Consider the following 19,856-nt stretch of genomic DNA (forward strand, 5'->3'; position numbering starts at 1 on the left):
CTTTTGAATATTATGTTTAGTTTGTAAATGAAAGATAGTCCTTGTTTTATGGAATATGTTTTGTAAGAAAGTCAATAGTAGTTGGATAGGTATGGTCTCTACTAACTTTTGAAAAGCTTATATAGTTATATGTGTCTAAGCCTTTTGTAATATGTCGTATAAATGGAAGAGAAAAACTGTTGAAGCTTATTTTTCTTTTTATAAATTTGAAAGTCTAACAGTGGTATCAAGAGTCATTCTTCTTGAGGGATCTGTGAAGGCAAGAACGCTAAGATTTTCTCCAGTTCTTCTAAAGTGAGAGCTGAGCACCAGTAACATGGCATCCAACAGCTTCTTGGATGCAGGGCCTCCTATGTTTATAAAAGAAAATTATCACATATGGGCGATAAAGATGAAGGTTTATCTCAAAGCTCTTAGTCTATGGAAAACAATAGAAAGTGAAGATGGTCCTCCTCCACTTGGACCAAATCCAATAGATGCACAAATGAAGATTTATGAAGATGCAAAGTCAAGGAAACCAAAGGCTATCACATGTCTTCATTCAGCACTTTCAGATGTGATTTTTACAAGAATGATGGCTTGTGAAACACCTAAAGAAGCATCGGAGAAGCTAAAAGAGGAGTCCGATGGAAGTGACAAAGTGAAGGCTATGAAACTTTCTAACTCTCAAAAGAGAATTTGAGATGTTAAGGATGAAAGAAGGAGATACTGTGAAAGAGTATTCTGCCAAACTTGTGGAGATCGTAAACAAAATAAGGTTGTTTGGTGAAACCTTTCCAGATTCCAAGGTGATAGAGAATATGATAATAAGCTTACCAGCAAGGTTCGAGTCCAAGATTTCAGCAATAGAGGAATCTTGTGATTTGAAGACTTTATCAGTTGCAGAACTGATTAACAAGTTGCAAGCCCAAGAACAAAAATCAAGTATAAGAGATGGAGAAGTAGCAGAAGTGGCATTTCAAGCACAACATAAAGGCAAGCAGTCAGTGAAGAACAATAGAAGGATAGAAGGAGATAAAGTAGCAAAGGAAAAACCATAAAAGGAATCTTCAAAGAAAGGGAAGTTTCCACCTTGCAGCCATTGTAAAAGAACCAATCATCAAGAAAAAGACTACTGGTTCAAAGGAAAGTCATCCATTCAGTGTAGATTTTGTAAAAAGATGGGTCATATAGAGAAAAATTGTAGGGTTAAGTAGAATCAACCACAACAACATCATGCGTAGAGGAAAATTTTATTGAAGAGTCAAAAAAGGGAGAAGAAAGTTTGTTTATGGCTTCTCACAAAGAAAACACAAGCAACAATTCCTCGTGACTCATAGACAGTGGATGTACGAGTCATATGTCACACAATGAGCTCTTGTTTCACACACTTGACAAGTCGTTCAAAGCTAAAATTAGGATGGAAAATGGTGAAACAGTCGATGCACATGGAAAGGGTTCAGTTACCTTTCAAACTACACAAGGTACAAAGTTTACACATGATGTGTTGTATGTTCCTTGGTTTAGCATGTAACTTGTTAAGTGTGGCTCAAATGATGTCTAAAGGTTGTTCCTTAGTTTTTAAAGACAAACATTGTTTAGTTTTTGACTCTAAAGATAGTTTGATTGTCGAAGTAGAAATGGTGGATAAAACTTTTCCTTTAGACAGAAAGTTTGATAGTGCAAATTTTGCATGTATAGATGAGTCATGGTTGTGGCACAAAAGATATGGTCATTTTAACTATGCTACTTTAAAGTATATGTATGAAAAGGGCTTGATTAAGGATTTTCTTGAGATTTCATTATCTAAAGAAGTTGGTGAATCATGTCAAATGGATAAGGTACACAGGAAAGCATTTTCTAAAAAAGTTACCTGGAGGGCAACTGAAAAACTTGAACTAGTTTACACTGATGTATGTGGACCTATGTAGATATCATCTTTAGAATAAAATAAATATTGTGTTCTCTTTATTGATGACTTAACAAGAATGACTTGGATGTAATTTTTGAGTAACAAAGTCTCAAGTATTTCCAGTTTTTAAGAAATTTAAAGGTTTTGTTGAAAGATAAAGTAATTGTAAGCTGAAGTATTTGAGGTCGGACAATGGTGGTGAATACACGTCAAATTAGTTTACTAAATATTGTGAAGATATGGGGATTGATCATAGTTAATAGTAAGTTATTCATCCGAACAAAATGGAGTCTCGGAGAGGAAGAACAGGACTGTTGTTGAAATGACTAGATGCTTGTTGCTTGAAAAGAAACTACGGCAAAGCTTTTGGGAAGAAGGTGTTTATACTTCAGCGTATCTGTTAAATAGGCTACCAACTAAAGCTGTGGATGAAAAAACTCCTATTGAGGCTTGGAGTGGCATAAAATCGTCTGTCAAGCACTTAAAAATCTGTGGTTCGATTTGTTATTCTCATGTTCCTTCAGTCAAAAAAAGCAAACTTGAACCGAGAGGTGAATTGGAAATCTTTATTGGTTATTCATCGCAAGCAAGGGTTATACAGTTTTCAACTTGCAAACAAAAAGTATTTCCATTAGAAGAGATGTAGTAGTAGTTGAGAATGCTTATTGGAACTAGGATAAAAAGCAAGTAGAGAAAGATAATGCAGGTTTTCAGAATTTGCATTCGCTGTCTAAAATTCAATCATTTGGCTCTGAAAATCTGAAAAAAGATGAAGAATTGGATAGGGAATCCTCACTTAATTCGCACATTTTGAAGATAAAGTCCCTTTCTGAGATATATGAAAGATGTAATGTTGCAATCTCATAACCAAATAGCTATCAAGAAGCATCAAGACATGAAGTTTGGATTAAAGCTACGAAGGAGAAGATCGGTATGATAAAGAAGAATGACACTTGGAAGTTGATTGATAAACCCAAAGACAGAAATGTAATAGGGGTGAAATGGGTTTATCGAACCAAACTTAATCCAGATGGTTCAGTTTATAAATACAAGGCAAGGCTTGTTGTGAAGGGTTATGCGCAAGTTGCAGGTCTAGATTATGGAAGCACATTTACACATGTTGCACGACATGATACGCATAGCGGGAGTATTAGTGCACCGGGCTGTCCTTTTATAGCTTACTTAACCCCCCCCCCCCCCCCAAAAAAAAGTGATGTAATGAATTTCATGATAATTCTAGAAATAATTTTTTGATTCATAATTGAGAAGATTAGATATTGTGCTTGATTTTTGACAAGAACTAAGACTTATAAGATTTTACTTTGAGTGAATTATATCTCAAATTTAAAAAATTCGTATTTCTAAAATATTTAATAGTGTACAAATATGTTGAGAATTGATAAAATAGATATGCTCCTCACAATGAGATATAGTCGAAAATTGAATGTATGAATTAATAGTTATGTATTCTGAGGCATTTCGTATTCTAGTTCAAATTTCTTCACAAGCTAGTATTGTTTCCACTTATCTTAAAAGTAGCTTGGAGGTATGAAATACAATTGTGAGTTATCCGTATTGAGCTTGCAAAAGATGCACATTTTATTGGTATTGTGTGACATGGTATTATTATCCAAATCTTATTTATTTATTAAAAAATGACTGATTTTTCAATATTTATTAAAAAGTGATTGAATTTTAAAGGACAACATTAAAAATAACTATTGTGCACTTAATCGTAGTTTACCTAGAATGTTGATAGACAGTTTTTAGAATTGTAAGGTAGGATTTAACGAAACAAAGATTTCGTAGTGACAAATTGACAATATTCAAGAGCTAAAGGTCACTCGTGGTTATTTGAGTTACGGATTTTGTTGTGGTAACATTAATTCTGTATTTTTTAGTTTGATATGATTTAATAAATTCTTTGAAGATTCAAGTTAGATTTTTTTTAAAATAAAATTTAGTTTGTTAGTTGATTCTTCTATCAAGAATCTTGTTCTAAAATTGAATAGTGATAGAGATCATTAGTTTATTTTAACTTGTTGAATTCCTCCTTTCATGTTGATGTGTTTTTGAGAGGTTTAATTGTCGTTTTTTAAATAAAAAAAATAGACATGATATTATAAATAATTATGTATCATTACAAAATAGTGTTACCAAAGGACTGTAGTGTTTTAAATAGGTGCTACAAATACACTCTCTTATTTTTAGCTTCGTACTAGTTAGTAGGTCCATATCATTCTATTCTACTTGTGAAAAAAAATAGACATGATATTATAAATAATTATGTATCATTACAAAATAGTGTTACCAAGGACTCTAGTGTTTTAAATAGGTGCTACAAATACACCGTCTTATTTTTAGCTTCGTACTAGTTAGTAGGTCCATATCATTCTATTCTACTTGTGAAAAATATGAACTAGCCTCTAGTACTTGTTGCATCAAATATTTGTGTTCATTTTTTTATATATAATCATAGTGACTTGAGTTAGTTTCCGTGGATAGTAAGTAATTTCAACAGATGTTTATTATCTTTCACTAGTATAAAATTTGGCTAATCTTATCTTCTAAGACAAAAGAAAAAAAATCATTTAACATTTTTATCAGCGCTGAGATTTTAACTTAATGCCTAAAATAAACACACTTCGATAACTAGCATCTGAATGATTAGTGTATGTAATGAGATTTGAATCGTAATTATTCATTCGTAGTCGTTATATGCGTTTATTTTTTAGGTTAGGATCATAATCACTTGAATTTCAATCAATTATATATTGTTTTATTTTACAATCACTTAATATACTGGATATATGTGAATGATTAAGATCTATAACAAAACTAGTGAATTTGTCCGTGCTTTGCGCGGTTATAAAAGATGATAAACACTAATAATTTTCTAAAATATTATATAGATGGGAGATGTGTTTACAATATTATTGTTACAACTTTATAAATCTTTAAAAAAATAAAAGAAGAAAATACGAATTCAACGCATAATCTTCTGAGTCCTTGACAACATTTACTTCCATAAGCCGATCACAATTCAATAGTCTTCATTTTATTCTTCAAGTCAATCTAAAACATGAATATAATAAGCATTAGAAGCATATATAATAATTTAAAAAGTCAATTATTCATTTCTTCTTACAATATCTCTATTTATAGGATTACAATACGAAACATCAAATAATATAATATAATTATGAATTATTTTAAGGATTATGATAATAAAAAGTTTTTTGAATAACAAAAATATAGATCATTAATATTTACATTAAAAAATGACTGTTAAGAATTACATATTTAATATAATTAATAATGTTAAAGAAGTGATTTTTTTGGTGTTTTTAGTATAACACATAAATGAGAGAGAAATAGAGAAAAATCCCCAAAAGTAAGGAAAATAAATAAATAAATAGAGGTGTCACCTCACTTTTTTTATTCCCAACTTTATTATTATATATAAATTTAAATATTTAGTATAAGTTTTTGTTCTTCAACTACGAATGAATTAGATTAACACTTAGATGTATGTGTTTCATTAATTTTGAGTCTTGCATAATTAATAGAGGTGAAGCTACAAAAATTTTCCTTAATAAGAACGTAAAGGAAGCAATGAATTTCAACTCTTTTTTTTTTTTGCTTTGTTGGAGTAGAATTTGGGTACTATCATAATTTTATTTTTGTAAAACATTTAAAAGAAGTCAAAAGAAAGTAAAGGAAAAGACTCAAAATCTTTCTAACTTTTATACTTTTCTACGTGTTTATTTTCCTAAAAATAAAAAATATGTATATATTTTATTTATAATTCACACGAGGTACATTTATAAAAAAAATATGTTATTTGTTGTAGTTTGTAAGTAATATTATTAAAGAACATAGCTACTTTTCGAGTTGTGAGTAACTATCGTTCCCATATTTTGGATAATAAAATCAATATTCTAATGTGAGAGATGAAAATATATGACATAAATTTATATAAAACAGTTAAAACACTTATATATTTATCGAAACGTTATCTTCATGTTATCAATATTTACTACAAAATAATCACTATTTACATATTTCAAATAATAAATTTAAATAATATTCCTAAATGAGATCAAAAAGTAAGATGTAAGTTTATATAAAATAATTAAAATAATATATATATATATATATATATATATATATATATATATATATATATTGATTTTGATATCATTAACATGTATTCATTCAATACTTATTTTAAGAAATGACATTTACAACCACAAACTATTATAGACAATCATCACCATTATATATTTTTATATATAACATCGTACAATCATCATTACAACAATAGCCACAAACTATTATAGACAATTATCACCATTATATATTTTTATATATAACTAATTGACCACATAATTATTACTGTCATCCACTATAATTATCGATTGCTATCACCAGTCCAATCATCAACCATCACCATCAACCGCTAATATTAGTCACCATCTTCACTAACTACTATGTACACACAATCACCACCGCCCCTAATCGGCATTTACAACCCCACCATTAGTCATCAGTTTAGAAGTGTGCAAAAATCAAACCGATCGATAGATCGAATCGAAAAAAGTGTTATCGATATATTTCTATTGGATTAACGGTTAAGTAATGGCTTTATAAAAAAATTATTGAATTATCGATTCAATATTAATTTTTTAATATTGAGTTATTGGTAAACTGATAACCATCAAGACTATAGTAATTTACTATTTTAATTTTTACTCATGCACAATTATCAAACAAAAAATATTAATATAAATATATAATCATTATATCATACTATCAGTCCCTTACACAATTCACACTCCACACTACTTCACAATCCGCATTGTATTTACCCTTTAGGCTTTGCCTCTTTAGGTTTATAACGTCAAAACTCAAAACCTAAAGAACTAAGAACAATTGCAGTTATGGTTTGCAAGTTGCAATGACGACGGCAAGGGTTATGCGATAGCTAGAGTTGTAAATTATGAGTTTGATTTCTCTTTTTTTTCTCTCTTCTTCTCCCTTTTTTGATTTCTCCTCTTCTTCGTACCCACTTTCTAAAAAAATTCGATTTTGCTAGTAAATTCGAGTTCGCTGGTAAACAATTAGAAGATTATTTCATCCTAATTGGGGTTAAATCTGATGAGCATTTGAACATTTTTCTTTAAAAATTCTTTTTCCTTTTTCAGTAATGTTCAAGATTTTCGAAAATTATTGGAGAAATCATATATATATATATATATATATTTTTTTTTAAAGCATTTTTATTGATTAAACCGAAAATCAAATCGATAAACCAAAAACCGATAACAAATATCTTATTGGTTTGATTATTGATTTAGCGTATTTAAAAATCGAAAATCGATAAATCAAACAGATAATATTTAAAACCGAACCGATCGATACACACCCATAGTCATCACAATCACTAACCACCATATAATTTTTATTCTTTTTATTGATATAGTAATGTATTTTATATATATTTTATGTTTATTAGTTTTTAAATAAAGACAATATTTATATATATTTAGATGTTGAGAAACAAATTGACTTAGTTATTTAGTTTTCATATTGTTATATAATATATTAATATTCAGATATTTTATAGCATGTTCGGCAAACCTTTTAAAAGCTAATAGTATTTTCTTAGAAAAAATATTATTTTATAGAGTTGAGGTGTTTCACCAATCTTTTATAAAAAAGAATATGAAAAAATAAGAGCTTTTCAATGGCAACAGAAGTTGTTTTTCAAAAATTAGAAAAAAAATATCCTCCAAAAGTATAACCTATCAAGAACAAATCGTTTTTCTAATATCGATAAAAATATTATTATATTTTTCAAATTGAACTACTCTCCAAGAAACACTTGCTACAAAAACTAAAAACTTTCCAAAGTAAGTATAGTCCGAAAGTCTTGTGAAACAGAGTATAATTTTATTAGATATTTTAATGTATATTTAAATTTAAAAAATATTATTTTTAATGTTAATAATAATAATAGGAAATGAGCCAAAATGGATTAATATCATATCCCTAAAAAGAAGTGAGCCAAAATGGAATAATAATAGGAAATGAGCCAAAATTAATGTTAATAATTTTTATTGCTAGCACTTGCAACTTATGTATTGACTGTAAGTTGTGCCTCTCCTACCGGTATCTGGACCAGTGGTTGCTGCAGATGGCATGGCAGGGGCTGCCATGTATGAACTTGTCCGTGTTGGACAGGACAATCTTGTTGGTGAAATTATTAGGCTCGAAGGAGATTCCGCTACAATTCAGGGTATATTATTTAGTTTCTTTATTCTTGCTAATGACAACTCTCTGCCTATCAGCATCCCTGGATTGTTGTATCTCTTCCACTTCTATTTGTTTCTTCCCGATTGACTAGCTTTGATTTTCATACACAGACAAACTGAAATTATAAACAAGGTTTCTTTGTTAAGATCTACTTTCTTGCAGTCTATGAAGAAACAGCTGGGCTGATGGTGAATGATCCTGTCCTACGTACACGCAAGGTAAAAAAAACGAAACACTTCTTAGTTTATTGTTTTGTTTTAACTATTGGAATATCGAATATTAAATAGGTAAATTGATGTTTATTCAAATTGTAGCCCCTATCAGTAGAGCTTGGTCCTGGAATCTTGGGAAACATCTTCGACGGTATTCAGGTTATTATCTGATGATGTCCTGCAATTTTTCTCTTAAATTCTTTACTGAAGCTTGTCTGAATTAGATTATTGCAGCTCCATTTGAATGCTTAATTTGTTTTCGTATGTTTATTTTGTCGATAATGCAGACGCCACTGAAGACAATTGCAAAAAGATCTGGCGATGTCTACATCCCTCGAGGTGTATCTGTTCCAGCCCTTGACAAGGATATACTCTGGGAATTTCAGCCTAAGAAAATAGGTATTTTCTAGCCTTTGACTCCGTTACATATTGGAGTTTGAGTTATCTTCGTCAAGAACTGTACTTTCATCATTGATAACTCTGCTCACTATAATATATCTGGTGCCAGGCGAGGGAGATATCTTAACAGGTGGAGATCTGTATGCTGTAAGTTTGATAGACCTGAATTTCTTCTAAAGAAGTTTGTTGAGTCCATCTCCAAAATTGTATTCAAGTATCTTCCTTTATATTTGAATCTCTTCCTGATTATTTCTTTTCGCAGAACGTCTTTGAAAACAGCTTAATGGAACATCATGTTTCACTTCCTCCAGATGCCATGGGAAAAATTACTTACATTGCTCCCGATGGTCATTACTCTTTGAAGGTCCGCAAATACTCATCAAACTTCAAGTATATATAAACTTGGTACAAGTGTGCTTATTGGATCAATAAGAGTCACTATTTCTTCTTTTGCATTGCATACATTATGAAGTAATTTTCTCGTAAAACAATGGTCATGTTTTAATTTAAAAAATTGTTGCAATGTCAATAGAGAATGGAGAACTTTGCCACCAATTGTGACGTATGTTAGAACTGGTTCCTGTACCAAGGGTTCAGGAAAAGGACCAGATATCTATTTTTACTGTTTTTCTTTGAACTTGTAAAAAGAAGGGAAGATAGATATCAATTTCTTTTCCTGAACTTAGGTCCTAAATGCATATTATTGTTTCTGATAGTTATGTCTTCTTTATTTTTATGTTATACACACACACACACACATTACTTAAGTTCGGTTATGAGAATATTTATTTGCTTTTTTTTTTAATTATTTGTGTTCTTAATTTGGTAAGGTATCTATGCCTCTCTTAAATTATAAAAGTGGTAGATAGGTGTAGGCGATAAGTTGTCAACTTGCCGAATCATTTGGATCTAATTTAAGCATAAAATAAGATGTTGCAAGCAACGCATCAACTTTAATAATCGGGGGATGTGATGGATTCCTCTTCTCATTGATCATGCAGGATACTGTTCTTGAGCTCGAGTTTAAGGTGTCAAAAAGCAGTTCACTATGCTTCAGGTCATTGATACGCTAGTCACACAGGATTCTTCTATTGCCTTTTACTTTGTTATTCTGGCAGTTTCAGCACTGGATTCTGACATTAATTTGCCCATATCTCTAGAGTTGGCCTGTGCGTACACCTAGGCCAGTTGCCACAAAGTTAGCTGCTGATACTCCTCTTCTTACTGGACAGGTAATTAGTGCATAGAATGTCACGCTCTATTTGGATTTCTTAATTCATGTATAGAATCTTGGACATCTTCGCTACAATTTCTCTATTTCATGTCAGCGCGTTCTTGATGCTCTGTTCCCTTCGGTGCTTGGGGTTACTTGTGCTATACCAGGTGCATTTGTCTGCGGGAAAACAGTGATTAGTCAAGCTCTTTCCAAGGTGAGTCTCATTTTGCTTTATTTTTTACTTTTTACTTTATCACAGATCTACAGTTAGATGTTTATACTTGTTACACTTATCCAGTTCATATGTTAATTAATGAATGCAGTACTCTAACTCAGACACTGTGGTCTATGTTGGTTGTGGGGAAAGAGGGAATGAAATGGCCTAGGTATGATCTTTTGACCCTGTTTTGTGAGCTCTTTAGTATTATCAGGTGATGGATAACACAAAATAGTTAATTTCAGGTACTAATGGATTTTCCTCAATTGACAATGACATTGCCTGATGGACGTGAAGAGTCTGTAATGAAACGTACCACACTTGTTGCTAATACTTCAAACATGCCTGTGGCTGCTCGTGAGGCCTCAATCTATACAGGTTGATGCTCTTTTCAATTCTCCAACTTTCTTGATAGTTGACTATTCCCTTAATTAACTGAAAGAAGCCAAGTACAATAAGTACAGTTTACTTAGCTTGAGAATTTTAAATGCTGATATCATTAAATGTTCCACTCTCTGCTCTTAGTACCTTCATTTTTGATATGCACAACAGTTTCCGCTTGCTTTGAATTTCTGGTTTAAGTATCAACTCGTTTAAAATAAAACAAATGTGCTTTACAACACGTTAGTTCTTATAATTACTCTCTTGATAAGTAATACAACATAGTAGCTCTTGACCTTTTTTCAATATCATTTTCAGGCATTACTATAGCGGAATATTTCAGAGATATGGGCTACAATGTGAGCATGATGGCAGATTCTACATCTCGTTGGGCCGAAGCTTTACGTGAAATTTCAGGTCGGCTGGTGAGTATTTGTTCTTTCTATTGCCACAAAGTCCATTAGCCTCTTCTATCACAGCAGCTCAAATATCCTCTTTCTCTTTTCGGCAAAGCTTTCTGTTACTGTTTTGTTGCTCATATTATGTTTGGCATTGTCATACATTTATTCATTATAGTACCCAACCAATTTACAAAGCATCAGTGCTACTTCTGTAACTTATTCATTATGGTACCAGTTTACAATTATGTGTGATGCCAATCTCAACAGAATCACGCGTGAATGGCGATATTATGGGGTTCTAAGTTCCAACTAACTCTTGACTTTCTATAAAGCATTTTGCATTTTGCATGACATTCAGATTCAGATAATTTAGCTTCTAGAAGACAAGGGCATCTTTTCCTTCTTGTTAGCCCATTTGAACTGGTTGTTTAAGAGAGATTACATTGAAATTATGTATCCTCTTTGCAATTTTGTCAGAAGGAACTTTATGATATCTCCTTTTAGCTTTTCTCCTTTCCAAATTCTTTATGTTTGACGGTGGCTGGACTTTTTGTACTCATTGCAGTTCTCTATTCGGTGGTTTCACTGTTTTACTATTCATGATTCAATGGAAGATTAATTTCCTTTCCTTTTCCCCTTTTTGTGGAGTTCCTTTATTTTTGTATAATTTCTAGTGTTTCTCGGCAATCATACTTTGAACTTCTGGGCAGCATATATAGTCACGCTGATGATGAAAAGGTAACTTTTTATATTACTTTCTTTCTTTGGTTACTCTATTTTCTTAGTTCATTTCTTAACAGACATTCCTTTCTGCATGTGGCTTGCTTGCTTGTGTAATTGAGTTTTCACAAAAGAGGCAATGCCTGGTGCTTTCTTGGATTATATAAAACCTGCCATATAGTATTGTGAAAATGATTGCCTTCCCAATCTGGAGCAAAGTGTTTTGTATTGTCTTCTTTTAACATACATTATGCACCTTTCAGGCAGAGATGCCTGCAGACAGTGGATATCCTGCTTATCTTGCTGCACATTTGGCATCTTTTTATGAGCGTGCTGGTAAAGTTAAATGTCTTGGTGGACCTGAGAGAACTGGGAGTGTGACAATTGTTGGTGCTGTTTCTCCTCCTGGAGGAGATTTCTCAGATCCTGTTACATCTGCAACCCTGGGTATTGTTCAGGTTGGTGAAGCCACAGATCTACCCTATTGGAAGTTTCTCTTTCTTCAGTTTTCTCTAATATTATCTTTTCCAGGTCTTCTGGGGACTGGACAAAAAATTGGCACAGAGGAAACACTTCCCTTCTGTAAATTGGCTTATTTCCTATTCAAAATACTCAGGGGTATGTTGTTTAGACGTTCATGCTGATATTCTTTATACAGCAAAACATGCTCATCAGCTACCTTTCGCTGCTTCTATTCATTGGTTTTATACTGCTTCTCGCTGACTCCAGTTTTCTATATACAGGCCTTGGAGTCCTTTTATGAGAAGTTTGATCCTGATTTTATCAATATAAGGACAAAAGCCCGTGAGCTTCTGCAAAGGGAGGACGACCTAAATGAAATTGTGCAAGTATGTGCTTATGTTGCCTCTTTTTTCACCATTTAACATTTCTTATCGAGATGCATGTCGTACAGAGCAGCCCACCAGCTTTTATACCTGAGGGGGGGGGGGGGGGTGAGGCATAGGAGGAGAGTTTGGATGTGACTAAACTCATCTGCACAGTCTTGACTAGAGGAGCAGTTTTTGGCTGTCTTCAGACTGATAATTGTTGATAAGGACAAATTATCCATGACTTGACTATTTCCTAGTGCTCTCCGTCTTCCTTGTTAATGTTCCTGAAAGATCCAAACTTAGAAGTTATGTTTTGTGAAAGGGAATTTATATCTGGAGGGATTATGTTGGGCTGTCTTTGTGAAGGGGTAAGTAAAGAATTGTGAAAATCAGGTATGAGGATGAAAAAAAGCATAAGCCACCTTGTTCATGCTACAGTCTTTCCTGCTGCCATCTTCATTGTTACCTTTTCTCTTAGAGGCAGGTAGGGCAGTGAGCCAACCTTTTAAATTGGAAAAAGTTACTGAGCTAGTCACCACATGTCTCTTTCTTACCATCATTAGTAGTAGGCAACCTTTCTTTCTAGCATTTCTTCCATCTTTTTTTCTGATGTCAACTCAGGTCATCAACATACGCTCCACTTAAAAGCAGCGAGTGCATATTGGTCCCTGAAATTTCTTTTCGAGTCTTCCTGATTCATGACCTCAGCAACTTTATGGACAATCATGATCTCATTTTGGTTAAGAGATCTATGTTTCTTACTCTCTTTTGAGGGAAATTGGCTGCACTACGATAAAAGGGAAATTAATTCTGAATTCTGCTTGGAGATAAGGACTCTTTCCAGTCTCTTAGATATATGATGACTCAGTAGTTGGTATATCTCTTCAATTGTGTCCTGGTATCAGCTGTCACTTAAGGGAGTTATCATTTCTTTAGATCTAGGCTTTCAGTTGGTTTGCATAGCAAAGTTAACACTCACTGCTGCTGTATTAAAACAGCTTTTAGCCTCTCAGAGCAAACAAAGCATTTCTTCTCAATTACCCTGTTCCTGTCCAACCATTTTCGTTTACCCCTCAAACCTCAGTGGTCTACAGGAAGTAGATACAGATGTCATTGATATAATGCTGTTTGTCTTCTGCAGTTTGTTGGGAAAGATGCTCTAGCCGAAACAGATAAAATCACTTTGGAAACTGCAAAGCTTTTGAGGGAGGACTACCTTGCACAAAATGCATTTACTCCGTAAGTTTTTAAAATATCTACCATGGTATGCTTGTTAATTGGGGTTGTTTTGTTACGATCTCGCATTCATTTGTCTTTGGTAACAGTTACGACAAATTCTGTCCTTTCTACAAGTCTTTTTGGATGTTGCGCAATATTATCCATTTCTATAACTTAGCCAACCAGGTATATTAATCTGGCTATGCATACATGTCTATGTAGTGTTGGGGTGCCCTTCTATCATTTATAGAGATAAGCACTTTCTATTACCCGTTTTTACTTACCTATTCTATTTTCATGCTCACATTTTCTTTTGTCACTCTTTAGTTAAGATATACCTGTGATATTTTCATGTTCGCAATTCCTTTTGCTGCTCTTCAGTTAAGATGATCTAGGGATGAATAAGAATCGAACTTCTGAGAGTGGTTACTTGATTAATAAATAAGAGACACTTGTTCAGTATATTTGCTTGTGACATTTGGGTGTATCATCTTTTGCACAGGTCGTTGAACGAGGAGCAGGTATGGATGGCCAGAAGATTACCTACACTCTCATTAAGCATCGCCTAGGGGATTTGTTCTATCGTTTGGTGTAAGTAACTCCCAAGAAATGGACTTTGTTATGTGGTATCATGATAAAGATAACAGATTTTTTCCGTGCTGCAAGTCTGGTGCTTTGCCTTCCCTCCCCTTCTCTTCTTTTTATTTGCCTTTTATGCCTTTATTCTGTGCAGGTCCCAAAAATTTGAGGATCCAGCTGAAGGGGAGGATGCTTTGGTAACCAAGTTTAAGAAGCTTCATGATGATTTGATTGCTGGTTTCCGCAACCTTTTGGATGAAACTCGATAAGTCCTTATTTCAGTAGATGTATTCCAGTTCTTGGACGGGTCCAACCAGCTACAAAGTAGCGTTTTCGTGACTTCTTCGAATCACTTGTTGTGGTGTTGTCCACACTAAAAATGGCCGTTTGGATCCTAGAGTTCGATAAGCAAAAATGGGAAGGTGCTTGGCTCGGCATTTTATAGTTGTTTAGTTGGTGTTAATTTATTTAGTAGCACGGAAAGTCGATAGGTGAATTTATTTAGTTTCAGTCCTCTCTTTATCATCAGACTTGAAAAATAAAGGTGATGGGAATATTATAACTTGGGAATATAGTGCACTGGTCTTTGTTTTGTTATCACCTATCAGATGTGCAATAAGTTGTAATAAAGGTCTCGAGTGCATGTTTCTGGAATTTGACTTGCCTGCTACACCGGGTGTTTATACAAAGCTAATAAATGCAATACATGTCTTTCTAAAAAAAACATGCAAACGTTTTCATCAGTATTAGTCTCACTTATCGTGTACGAGTTTGTAACAAACCCAGTGTTTCAATTGAAAAATTGCCATCCAATTATAGGCATGCAACTCTTGCTAGTCCCTGCATTCGGGTTGCACTGCTTTCCTATCAAACCAAGTTAAAGCTATCATATGCCCTCGAGAGAAACCAGTAAAGATCATCATAATGCTGCCACAGTTATAATTTCTTCGAGCTGCCATAACTATAAGTCAGTGCAAAGGCAGAGATCAAACTAAACTTTGATGAGGAGATGAAGCCCAAGCAATTTTTCTTATCAATGTACATAGGCAATTCTTTCAATCAATTGTTCAATCTCATTCTTTGCCCGTGCTGTACTAAGAGCGGTATCAAGGGGCTCCGCCCACATGCGGTGGGGAGTTGCATTTTAAATTTATTCACTTCTCTCAAACTTAACAAGGAGAAAGTATATTTGAAACATCCCTTCAATGCACATTTTCTTACTTCGTTATCAAAATGAGAAAGACTAGATTTGCAATTAAAGTTGGCATCTATCAGAAAAATGGCTACTTCTGTCTTAGAACGTTTTGCTATCGTCAGGTTAACACATATAGATTGATAATTAGGGAAGTAGAAGAGAAATTTGCAAGGAGCTCCAATTCAGTCATACATTTAGCAAATGGGCAATTACTAGGCGCTCCGATTCAATCAAAGAATCAGTAAATTGGCTGCACGATAAGTAGAATAAGCAAATAAAGGACAACCAAAATTTATTTCAAGTATTTACAAGAGCTGATATGACAACATTACATTAATTAGGGCATATCCAATTCCGCTTTCTAATGAGATTAAGGTGTGACCTGGAAAACGGAAACATAGCAAAAAGCTAGCTTATATTCAGAAATACCCATTACCTAAACCAGGAAATTTGGATTAGTGCAAAATAAATAAACCTACACTGTACATTAGATGAGATACTACTCTCCTAGTATAAAAGAAATATGACCGGAAGCTTGTATGTACATATTCCAGCTTGGAAATGCTTCCTCAATGCTCTGTTCAGCTACATTACTTACAGAAATTTGTAAACCTGCATATACAACAAGAAACGCTTGAGAATCTTGCAACTGCCACCCCGGTGGCGGCTCCACTGTGAAAATCTATACAAAGGCATAAGACAGGTCTCAAGGCATTTGTACAACACAAGTGCACATAGGTCTACCAAACACTAACTGAATCAAGAATGAGTTCAGCAAAAGATTATAAGATATGTTATGAAGTGCAACCCCCCCCCCCCCCCCAGCTACGAGGACTAGAATTTGTATATTGCCCTTTTGACAAAAACTTTCAAGTTCCCACCCACCTTAACAACAGCAGTAGAGAAGCAGTTGCTTTCCCAATTCATGCTCAAGCTTGCAGTTAAACTTCCTCGTCCTCCGCCTGGATTTCTTTTTTGGACATATTACTCTTCTCTGTAACAACCAAAAATTAATAAAAATGAGACCCTAACTGTAACAAAAATTACAGTAGTAGTTAATTGTATAGAAGAGTCTTAGGTTCATGAAAAAACACTTGCATAAATTTTAACCTACAAGAGAGACTGCAATGTTTTAGCACGTATATTGTCATGAACAGATCGACCAGACTTTTGAATAAGCTAGAAGGTTAAACCAGGTTTCCACAAAAGTACAAGAGAAACAGAATAATGTTCACCATTTCATTTTATGTGACCCTATTTGACTGAAAGGATTTAACAAAAGAAAGGAACACTTACAAAACTTATGGTCTTAAAAATGCTATAACATTTGTGTAACCATAAAAGCTTGGTATTAAGTGGAGAGAAAAACTAAAGAACTCAGTCCAATGATGATTCAAAGGTCACATAAGGCGATCAACATACACAAACAGCATTGGGAAAACTCTTAACTCATGGAGATCACTTCAAACTAAAAGTCCTCCTAAACAACACAAACGTATCCTACGTGAGACTATCCTGGAAATTTCTTTGACGCTTTGAGGATAGTGACAACTGATGATTTCACATTTCTTCCTTTCCATTGCATAAACATCAGGAAAGAGTACGGCAGAAGTGAACGATGAAGACAACATAATACTGAAAACATAAAATATGGCAGTTCTCTCTTTTCATTGAATCAGAAGTACAGCTCTATGGCCAGGGTCAGACTTTCTACACATAACACACTGCATCAATCAGACGGGTAACAGTATAATGCATTTTTATCATCATTCAATAGAACATCTGCCAACCTTAGCCAAAAAAACATCTGCCTAGCTCAATGTCAAGAAACATGCTGCAATGAAAACCAAAATGCAGATAGCAAGCAGAACAGCATACGGGAACAACAGAGGGAAGCTACTACTCAAGGGAACCTAAAGATGGTAGCTTTTCGGAGCAGGCAAAATAACTGGGCAAGGACTGAGGCTATAGGAAGTTCCTAAATAAAATAAATAACCAAGCTATAATTCAACAACCCCCTCTCCGCAAATGAGCAAGTAATATGCATAAGTCAATCGAAATAAACTCTCCGTTCTGGTAGATCATCCTAATCCTATCCAGCAAATGTAGCAGTAGTTCTGATCACCCTCCCCTTCAGTAAAAAATCCAACGCCCGTCTTTCCAGCCATCTAGATCTCACGAGTCCAATTCAAAATTAATTAAAATGAAAATCAAGGTCTACGATATATGCAATTGTTGCGATTATTGTACAGCTTTGCTAGAAAAATCATCATTGAATACGAGGAAAGTTAGAGAGTTAAATACCATTAACAAGATAGAAGTTAGAGGAAGGCCAGCCACGGAACGTAGCGAGAGACATAATTTCCTCTTCCGTGAGCGTATTAGCGAGCTTGTGAACGAGATCGGCAACACCGTAGGAGCTACGTCGAGGTGGGACCCAGTAGGATGCACCAGGACGGAACGGAAGCCAATCGGGAGCCGATCGCCGTACTATGATTCGGTGAATGGCATCCTCGATCCTCTGCACCGCCAGCGCCTCGGCCTCCGCCTCCGGGGTGTCAGATCCGGTGTTCCTTTCGGCCTGAGTGGACTCGGTCCTAGAAGGTACGAGGAGAAGAGCATTTCGGGTGGTAGATGAGGCGGCGACGGTGGTGGCTCGGATCAGATTTAGGGCTTGAGCGATGGAACGAGCCATTAGAAATGAGAAGAATTAGGCAGTTGCATAAATAGATAAACAAATACCGATAAGGAAGGAAGGAGGAACTTTCGGTTTTTGGGGATTGCCGATAACTCGACGCAAGAAAAGGGCTTCCGGTCAATTTATCAGAACAAAAATTTGGCGGTGTACAGATTGGGCTGGGCTTAACTACATTTCTTGGGCCAATAATTCTTTCTCGAAGACTTTGTTATCATTTGGGAAATTTACCCATACATGCGTAAAAGAATTGTCATAGTTAACTAAAAATTAGTTGGTCACCACCTTGCGTAAGATCGAAGAACCACTAAAAAATTTGGTCTTATGTCGAATTTTTTCATACGATAATTTCTTTTCCACTATATAAAAATGTGAAGAGTTAGGATGACCACCGCTTAAACTTATTGTACATTATGCAATAAAAATTGAACAAATTTCTATGTTTGGTTATTTAAATCAAAACTGGGGGTATTTTCGTCTTTTCGATCTATTTTTTTTTCAACTTCTCGATTGTTCATTGTTCTTCGCTCTTCTTCATCTCTCCATTGGCCTTGCACCAATCCCAATTTCTCTAGAATTCTTTTTCTTTACTCTCTACTTCTATTAAAAAAATTTAGTCGAGGATTTGAAGGAAAAAAACCTAAATCAGAAAGGTAAGTTCAATCAACTTTATGACTCTTCCACTTACAGATTTTTCAATAATAATAAACCTTACAAATTCAATGAAGTTTAAGATCGGGGTTTTAATCCTCTTATTCTTCATCTCAAGTCTCATAACCTGAGTTTTGCATTCTTGAGCTTCATCGATATGGAGTGTCCTTCTGGTGTGCCCCTATATTTCATTCAGTATTTAATAGTAACAGATTTTTTTTTGAACAACATCAATTAATGATTTCTTTTTTGATGAATTAAAAGGAATCTATATATGGAATCAAAATTCCATAGAACGAGTGCTTGATGAAAAATATTATTCGTTTCTGCAGCTGTTGTTATGCCATTTTCTGTCGATTCCAAAAAAAAATTTAGTAAGAGTCCATTTTTTTAGAAAATTCTAGCAAAGATCTTGCATAATGACTCTTAATTCTTTTTTCTTCTCTTCTTTTTAATGGAAAAGAATTTTTAGACTTTAAAAACTGAAACATTTCAGGCATATTTTATTTCTCTTAAATGTTTTTTCTCTTTTTAATTGAGCAATAAGTATAAATAACTATTATTAAAATTTTGATTGAGTAACTTCATTTTTGAGCAATTAGTTTAAGAAAAATATAAAAAAAAAATTGATAAAAATAAATAAATATCTGGACTAAGACTGGTGTCTCCACTTTTTATAATTTTAGCTTTATTATTAGAGATAGATATGAATCTTTAGTAGAAGAAATGATCTAAAAATTAAAAAAAATGAAAAATCAAATTTTACATATAATACAATTCTTATAAAATTATAATAAATAATTTTTAAAATAATTTTTTAAAAAAGGTAAAAAGAACCAAGAAAGGAAAAGAAGTGATTTAAGGAAATGTAAATAACATTAATGATGATATTAAGGAAAGAAAATAAAAAAAAATTAATAGCTTTGATGATAA

The 19,856-nt window shown here is 33.7% G+C and overlaps 1 protein-coding gene and 1 pseudogene across 1 annotated transcript; one reads left to right on the forward strand and one right to left on the reverse strand.

Annotated features, from left to right (window-relative positions):
* The first annotated feature begins 1,619 nt into the window (after positions 1 to 1,619).
* LOC129900108 (V-type proton ATPase catalytic subunit A-like) lies at positions 1,620 to 15,035 on the forward strand (annotated as a pseudogene).
* An 804-nt stretch (positions 15,036 to 15,839) lies between these two features.
* LOC129900337 (uncharacterized) lies at positions 15,840 to 18,384 on the reverse strand. The gene is made up of 3 exons (XM_055975299.1): positions 17,882 to 18,384; positions 16,463 to 16,571; positions 15,840 to 16,189 (listed from the first exon to the last, which is right to left on the reverse strand). Exons 1-2 carry the CDS (start codon positions 18,270 to 18,272, stop codon positions 16,519 to 16,521), a joined length of 444 nt encoding a protein of 147 aa, XP_055831274.1. The 5' UTR covers positions 18,273 to 18,384; the 3' UTR covers positions 15,840 to 16,189; positions 16,463 to 16,518.
* Positions 18,385 to 19,856: the final 1,472 nt, after the last annotated feature.

The sequence above is a fragment of the Solanum dulcamara genome, chromosome 8 (assembly GCF_947179165.1).
Source record: "Solanum dulcamara chromosome 8, daSolDulc1.2, whole genome shotgun sequence".
NCBI lineage: Eukaryota > Viridiplantae > Streptophyta > Magnoliopsida > Solanales > Solanaceae > Solanum > Solanum dulcamara.

Coding starts and splice junctions, on each gene's coding strand:
- LOC129900337 (XM_055975299.1), bottom strand. CDS start 18,272: ATGGCTCGTTCCATCGCTCAAGCCCTAAATCTGATCCGAGCCACCACC. Junction 16,572..17,881: donor TAACTTCTATCTTGTTAATG/GTATTTAACTCT, acceptor TGGTTGTTACAG/AGAAGAGTAATATGTCCAAA.